Source organism: Ursus americanus, chromosome 3 (assembly GCF_024610735.1).
Source record: "Ursus americanus isolate L20-20 chromosome 3, mUrsAme1.1.p, whole genome shotgun sequence".
Taxonomy (NCBI): domain Eukaryota; kingdom Metazoa; phylum Chordata; class Mammalia; order Carnivora; family Ursidae; genus Ursus; species Ursus americanus.
Genome location: NC_142129.1, coordinates 44,742,080 through 44,750,544, shown reverse-complemented (window position 1 = coordinate 44,750,544; position 8,465 = coordinate 44,742,080). Strand labels below are relative to the sequence as shown.

Sequence of the window (8,465 nt, the reverse complement as noted above, 5' to 3'; positions counted from 1 at the left end):
CGGCGTTTACGCGGCGATTTCATCATGCTCCCGGCCCCGCGGCGCGCGCCGCTTCCGCTGCCGCCCGCTCCGCACCGCCCAGGCCCGCCGGCTCATGCCCTCTCTGCGCTGGGCGCTGCTTAGAGCCGCCCGCACCGCGCTGCTGCTGTCGCTGCCCTCCCGGCTCCCTGCCCTGCCTTCGTTCCCGCCCTGCCGACCCCTCAGCGCGAGCGCCCGCGCCCCGACCTCATCCCCCGCCGCCGCCTCCTGGAGCAGCATGGACGGCGCCGGGGCCGAGGAGGTGCTAGCCCCTCTGAGGCTTGCGGTGCGCCAGCAGGTACGGGCATTCTGCGCCTCCCCTGGGCCACGGGCTCTCCTCTACTGGTCTGCTCCCCGTCATCCTCTCGCCTCCTCGGGCACCCGTCCACCGCGCCGGTTACCCCTCTCCTTCATCCGCTGGAAGCCCTTGGTTTCCTGGTATCTTCCTCGCCTCCCCCACTTTGGACTCCAGTCCCCGCGTGCGTCGGCCACCTTCCTTGCCGTGGACCCGCGTCCTAGCCTCTCCTTGGGTGACTCCCTCGGATCCCCTCCGACATCCTGCGTCCCTCCCCTCGCGATCTGCTGTCCTTTCCCAGTCCTTGTTAGTGTCTGCGCCTCTCCTGTCTGCGATGGCTGGAATCTGTGACCTTTGGTTACTTCTGGCCTAGCTCAATCTCCTCAACTTCAGTTTTCCAGTCTCTGCGGTGTTCTTTGTGCCACTTGGGTGGCGAGGTTCCTAATTCTTCCCCGGTCAGAGGCGAAGCTGTCGGTTCTGTCTTCTTACGACTGGACTCTTTTTTAATCTTCAGGATGCTTTGGATAGTGTTTCCTCCTTGACACCTTCCTTCATTCAGTGCTTAGTTAGCCAGATGATCGGCTGAGAAAATAAAAAGTTGAAACGTGGATGTGAGGAGGTGTTGAACTTCTTTTTCTGATCATGATGTGAGTTCATTGTCCTTCGCTCTTCATCCTTCTCTCGCTCCTGTCATCTTCTCTGGGTTCCCAGAAGACTGTTTGGAGTGAGTGCGCTTTCAGATCGTAAACCTAGGAAACTGTAAACGTTGCTGAGTTACTGGGTGAAGTCAGCCACCCTCTGTGTGGAACATTTTGAAATTTGATTTTGGGGTATGGAGGGAAGTTTCTTGGGCTGGAGGGCTTGGTGATTTAATACAGGCCTCCTTTTCCTAGGGCGCTGCGTGAATATTAGAATTTAGAGAGGGCAGGGAAAAAGATTAGCTCAAGTGGATTCTCAGATCCAGTCAGGCAAAGCCATAAAGCTTGGAATAGGACCCGGGTGTCTGTGACCTAGTAGTAAACACCAAACGGGTTTCTTCCGCACCGGTGCCTGATGCAATAACTTGCCTTAGCTACGGAGGGTGGAACCCTGCCTCGGAAATAATTCATTGGGGGCAGAGTTGCCAAAAATTAAGCAAATTCTGCCACTTTGTAATGTCTACTTCTCTCCAGTTTGAGCCTGATTCAGTACTGTTTCGTTTCGAAATTTCACTATAGGCTTCATTTTTTCTTATTTATTATTGGTATCAGAATGCTGTGTATGCTTATTCTCTGTCTCCCACCACCCACCCTACCCAGATAAAATTAGGTGTTGTTCCTTTGTCTTTTCTGTAACTCTCAATTTTTTTCCCATATCCTTTACTTGAGGAGGGAGAATACATCTAATTTGGAAAAACACACACCCAAACCCCTCCCTCTGCCACGTTAGCCTGAAACTGCAGTGCAAATTACCCACCCGTGTGTAGTAAGACTGTGGAACTAGTTAACTGAAGTAAACTTTGATCTTGGAACAGCCTTCTGATGTGATTACTATTTAGTGTATTGTTTATGTTGGCTTGGGTTTTTGTTTTGTTTTGTTTTTGGTACTTTTAAGATTTTTTTCTGAAGGTCTTTGTTAGTTCGAGTTCTTTTTCTGTTTCTCCAGGACCACACATGTATCAGTTAGCTACCGGGAACCTTGAATCACACAGATTCCGGTGCCAGCTGGAAGGGAATTTAAAGATCATTTAGTTAAAGCTCTTTTTTTTTTTTTTTTTTTGCTTATGAGGAAATGAGACACATTGTCACATCCCTCCGTTTGACATATTTCCATTGCAAAGTTTGTGCAATTGAGGACATTCTTGGAGTGGGATTTTTAAGGCACTTAACTAGTCTTGTTAGTGGCATGTGGTTTATATAAATTTGTTAATCTGCTTGACTACGTGGATGCTGTTGCCTTTAAAGGTTGGTCTTGTTGATCAACTGAAATGTATTTTCCTGTGGCATTTTTTTTTTTTTAAAGATTTTCTTTATTTGATGGAGAGTGAGACAGTGTGAGAGAGGGAACACAAGCAGGGGGAGTGGGAGAGGGAGAAGCAGCCTTCCCGCTAAGCAAGGAGCCCGATGTGGGGCTTGATCCCAGAACACTGGGATCATGACCTGAGCTGAAGGCAGACGCTTAACGACTGAGCCACCCAGGCGCCCCTCCCGTGGCATATTCTTAGTTATTTCCTGGAGAACTAGTTATGGAACTTGCAGGAGGGCTTCAGAGCATCTAGAAAACACATTCATTGTTTGATCACGGGCATCCTGGGGCACTTGAGGTATTTATTTATTTATTTTTAAGTAATCTCCTCTCCCAACTTAGGGCTCGAACTCACAACCGTCACTTGCACCCCAGGGCAATTGAGTTTTTTTTTTAAAGTTGGGAATTGGGGCATCTGGGTGGCTCAGTCCGTTAAGCATCTGACTTGGTTTCTGCTCCGGTCATTCATGGGATCAAGCCCTGTGTCAGGCTCCATGCTCACTGGGGAGTCTGCTTGAGATTCTCTTCCTGTGCCTCTGCCCCTCCCCTGCTTGTGCTCTCACTCTCGCTCTAAAATAAAATAAACCTTTTAAAAAATAAAATAAAATGTTATTTTTTTAAAAAGTTGGGAATTAGCACAGTGTGGCCAGCCATCATTTTGCCAAATAAGAGTAATAAAAAACTAGTATAACCCTCAGACTACCATCTACTTTCCCCTTTTATTTTATAAAAGGACATTTTAATACAAAAAAAGCAGGTTATAATTCAAAAGAAAGAGCAGTCTTTTTTAAAGATTTTATTTATTTATTTATTTATTTAATTTATTTTTTTTTAAAGATTTTTTTAAATTTATTTATTCGACAGAGATAGAGACAGCAGGCGAGAGAGGGAACACAAGCAGGGGGAGTGGGAGAGGAAGAAGCAGGCTCATAGCGGAGGAGCCTGATGTGGGGCTGGATCCCATAACGCCGGGGTCATGCCCTGAGCCGAAGGCAGACGCTTAACCGCTGTGCCACCCAGGCGCCCCTTAATTTATGTATTTTAAAGATTTTATTCAGCCATTTGACAGCACAAGCAGGGGGAAGCTGCAAGCAGAGAGGGAGAAGTAGGCTCCCTACTGAGCAAGATTCCCAGGACCTGGGATCATGATCTGAGCCGAAGGCAGATACTTAATAGAGTGAGCCACCAAGTGCCCCAAGGTTTTATTTTTAAGTAATCTCTTCACCCTAGGTGGGGCTTGAACGTACAACCCTGAGATCAAGAGTTTCATGCTCTACCAGCTGAGTCAGCCGGGTGCCCCAATTTTTTTTTTTAAGAGCAGTCTTTCATGTCTAGCTTTTATTATTTTATTTTTAATTTGAAAAAAAATTTAACTTTTGTTCAGCTTTTTTTATATTTAATAGGTATAGGTTTGAAAAAAAGACCTAATACATTGCCTTTTTTTTTTTTTTCCTTTTACCGTGTGTTGGAAAAACCTCTGTCTTGGGGTGTCTTGTTTGGGAGCAATTACCGTAGGGCAGTGGTTCTCTGGTCTTCACACCCTTGGAGGTCCTCAAAGTCAAAGCCATTTTCATAGTAAAATTGAGATGTTATTTCCTTTTTTTACTGTGTTATTTGCATGGAAGATATAAAAGTAGTGATGGATAAAACTGTCTGCCCTTGAACTAAACAAATAAGACACCAAGTTATATTGTCATATCCTAAAAAGTAAAAAAAAAAAAAAAAAAAAAAAAAGTTTTGCTTTAGAGTGTCTTTGATGGAGCAGCAAAAATTATTAGTTATTAATTATTAATTTTATTAAATCCAGACCTTTGTTCGTACAGCTTTTTAGTGTTCAGTGTGACAAAATGGGAAATACACATAAAGCATATGGAAATATGATGATTGTCTCGGGAAAAACACTTGTACGATTGTTTGAGTTGCAAGCTGAACTGTCTGCTTATTTTCATTGAACATTATTTGCAAAATTCAGTTTTGGATACTGGGCATTCATTTTCTGAAAAATGAGTGAAGTGTGCCTGTCATTTCAAGAAAACAACTGATAGTATTTGTAGCCAATAATAAAACCAGGTTTTCGGTTAATTTTAGAGTTTTGGAAACCTTATCTGCTGCATGAACTTGGCAGCTTCACAGCACTTACGGACTTTTCTGATGGGATGGGTAGTGATACTAACAAATTTATTTTTTTTGAAATGGTGTAATAAGTGGGTCAGTTTCTAGAGGATCTGCATAACTCAGTTAACTAATATTTTCCAAATGACAATGCATGATGTTATAGAATCAAATATTGGTAAGGGGCGCCTGGGTGGCACAGCGGTTAAGCGTCTGCCTTCGGCTCAGGGCGTGATCCCGGCGTTGTGGGATCGAGCCCCACATCAGGCTCCTCTGCTGGGAGCCTGCTTCTTCCTCTCCCACTCCCCCTGCTTGTGTTCCCTCTCTCACTGTCTGTCTCTCTCTCTGTCAACTAAATAAATAAATAAAATCTTTAAAAAAAAAAAAAAAGATTTATTCAGAGTCCAAGATACATTAATGGATTTAATGTAACGGTATAAAAAGTTCATTGGTATAGTTTCCAATTACACATTGCTAGTAACCTTTATGAAATAACCTTTAAGAAACTACCACTTGTCAGAATTTTGGTGTAGTCTAAAAGAAGAATATCCACAATTATTTGAAAAAGCTTTTAAAATTCTCCCTTTTCTAACTTAAGGTATTCTTTGTATACTTCACCATGAAAATGCTTTATTGCAAAAGAGGCAGATGTGCAGATCTAGCTATCTTCTGTTAAGCTAGAAATTAAAGTATTTGCAAAATTATAAAACCTGTTCTCACTACGTTTTGTTTTGTTTTGGAAAATACTATTTTCACAGAAATGTTATTTTATGTACATTGGCACATATTGAGCTTTTACTGTTATTTAAATGAATTAATATTTTTAAATTTGAATTTTAATTTCTAATATAGTAAAAATTGGTAGAAATAAACCACAATAACAAAAACTTTTTTGGGATCCTCAGTAATTTTTAACAGTATAAAGAGGTTCTAAGATCCAAGAAGTTGTAGAACTGATGTTTTAGGGGAATGGAAGTATCTGATTTATATGAAGACGGATTTGGGCTCTTGTCTGGAATGTAGCCCCCAGTACCTCCCATTTCCTCAGCCTGTTTTTCCCTTTACAGCTCAGTGTTTTCTCTTGTCCTCTCATTGTCTCCGCATTCTTATTTCTCATTCATTCCTTTATCCACTGCTCTCTGTCCTTGGCCTCTACTGCTGCCTGGTATCCTGGTATCCTAAAGGGTACTTTTCAATAATCATCATTTTACCTATCTAAAGCATTTAATCGTGTTGATCACACTCTCCTGTCAAGAATGCTTCCCCCCACCCCCAGCTTTGTCTAAACATGAGGTGAGATTCTGTAGCTGAAGAAATATATATCTCAAGGTCTCAGTGCAAACAGGATCTGTTGAAATGACTTTAACTTGATCTGGAGGTTTAGGGAGGAACTGGTGTAGAGATTTGGTTATGTATTTTCAGTATCATTGCTTGGAATTGAGAGGTCACTGAAATGATTTCGGTGATGTAGCTTGATGCTCTAACAAAGTAATTAATATAGAGAAAAATAACCAAGAAGAACTTTTTTTTTTTAAACCTGTAGTAAAATTTAATAATTGTCAAGATAGGAGAGGTTTTGCAGAATTGCTAAATGGGCTTTCTTCATACCCTTGCATATTTTTGTGTTAATGCATCTAGTAATAAAAGTGTAGGCTCTATGGCGCCTGGGTGGCTTAGTCAGTTAAGCGTCGGACTGTTTATTTTGGTTCAGGTCATGATCTCAGGGTCCTGGGATTGAGCCCCGTGTCAGGCTCCAGGCTCAGTGAGGAGTCCACTTGAGATTCTCTCCCTCCGCCTCTCCCCTCCCCCCAGCTCTCTCTTTCTCTCTAATAAATAAATCTTTTTAAAAAAAAAAGTGTAGGCTCTGAAGTTGTATTTCCAGAGTTTGGATCTGACTCCACCATCTGCTAGCTGGTGATGTTCCGCAAATGATTTAACCTTTTTGTAGCAAGTTTCTTCATCTGTAATATGGGAATGGAGTTATAAACATTAAAATGAGATAGTTCCTGTGAAGTATTGAGAATGCTGCCCACAGTGCATATAGTAAGCTCTTGCTAAAATGCTATATATTGTTCTGAGATGATTGTGGCTTACTGGGGGTGCTAGTTTTACCAAACCATTGCTGGCATGGAGCTCACATTTTCTTGTGATTGCCAGTTTGAAAACATTTTGCACCTTTAGGAGAGGATTGATGTCTTCTGAATCTGGTGAGATGGGGTGCTAGAAAAGCCTTTTTAGTAGTTTCTTGGGAGGTCTTTTGTAATGATTTACCATCTGAAACGCTAATGGTAGGAATAGATCTGTGAATAATAAATATTACTTGTGTCTCAGTATTTCACTTTTTTTTTTTTTTTTTTTTTGCTGTGATTGGGAAGACAGAGATGAAACTCACATCTTGGTAGTAGTAAGAAGACTTAGGGTGAAGAGCCCTGGATTTTTCTCTGCTTTGATTTTCTGGACTAAGAGTACCCATTAAAGCTCTTGCTTAATCCACAAAGGGTAAATGAAAAGTTTATGAAGTTTTTTTCAATAATTATAAAACATTTGGGAATCTGAGATGAGCTCAATCTTAACAGAATTCTTCTACCTACATATATGTAAAGCTAGGTGAGCAAATGTTTTCTTGTTGGTTTTGCTTGGCCGGCTGAATATGCACCATGATGTATATGAAGGATCCGGGAAGAAGATCCCTTGGAATGATTTCTCATCTAATAGCTACTCCGCTTTATAATCACAGGCACTTAGTTCTAATATATGTCTTTATGGTAGGAATGTATCCAGGAACTAAGCTTCTTAAGGATAATTTAGAGATACTTCACATCACTTGTATTCAGCACACATACACATGCATGTAAGCACAACCCAAAATACAGTTAAGCAGTGAACAAAGAAGGAAGAAAATAATTAGATATTAGGACTGTTTAAGTACCTTCATTCCATGTTTAGATCATCTCCAGGTCTTTTGTTTTCAGAATTGGATCATTATAAATCATGGTTTTATTATTCTATTATTCAGAATAAACATGATTATTTCCTTTCTTCACAGCATTTTACAGATGATTAACTCAGCATAAGTATCCTTACTCTCACACTGTTTCTGTTTATTTATTTTTAAAGATTTTATTTATTTATTTGTTAGCACAAATAGGGGGAGAGGCAGGCAGAGGGAGAGGAAGAAGCAGGCTCCCTGCTAAGCAAGGAGCCCAACAAGGGGCTTGATCCCAGGACCCCAGGACCATGACCCAAGCCAAAGGCAGATGCTTAATCGACTAAGCCACCCAGGTGCCCCACACTGCTTCTTTTTAATAGCTGCATTTTCCTTGATGTATGTGTTCTATGCCTGAATCTTAAAAGACAACAACAAAAAAAGTGTTTCAGGGGAATTTATTTTAAATTCTTCCTGCCTCTGCTTGTGGCCTTGCTTGCTAGTGTTCTCTGAAAAGCTTCAGAAGAAAAGGTAGATGAAGTATGTGGGAATGCTAACTCTTGACACAGAGTGGTTAGATATTCAAAAGAACTACTTGCTTGCTTCTTCAGACGTTCAAAAAGAACTACCGTTTGCCAACCTCTTTTCAAAACAAAGGCTCTCACGGAATTCTTATCCTCATGAAAAAGCACTGTTAGTTAACATTTATGAGATAGGTATTCTGATAGGTAGAGGAAAGGAAAAGCAGCACTGAGTAGAGAGTAAGTCAGTAGACATTTACTGACTGCTAAGTGCTTTGTACTTTGCTAGGTTTAGGTTGTGATATCAGTCAATAAGTATTTGAGTGCCAGAACTGACATGTCAGAATTCCCATCTTTAAAGAGCCTATTTTTATTCTGACAGGGACAAATAAAATGCATGTAAATAATAAGCCACTGCATTGATTGTGTGACTTCAGTTATTGTAAGTGTAATGAAGAAGCCAAAATAAAGTTGGAAGATGACTGAGGATGTTGCTTTAGCTAGAGAGGTCAGGATAATAGAATAGAAACTACTAGTGTAATAACAGACCAGACTTACTTGCATATGATAAAGAATAAGAGGAATAACT

At 41.2% G+C, this 8,465-nt stretch overlaps 1 protein-coding gene across 2 annotated transcripts in view; it reads left to right on the top strand.

Annotated features, from left to right (window-relative positions):
* The first annotated feature begins 29 nt into the window (after positions 1-29).
* Positions 30-8,465, top strand: part of GARS1 (glycyl-tRNA synthetase 1) — a 44,427-nt gene continuing 35,991 nt past the window's right edge. For both annotated transcript variants that reach the window (XM_087860943.1, XM_087860944.1), the window contains exon 1: positions 30-316. In XM_087860943.1, the coding sequence (XP_087717069.1) occupies positions 95-316 (222 nt within the window). In that variant the 5' untranslated portion in view covers positions 30-94. The remainder of the gene's footprint in view (positions 317-8,465) is intronic.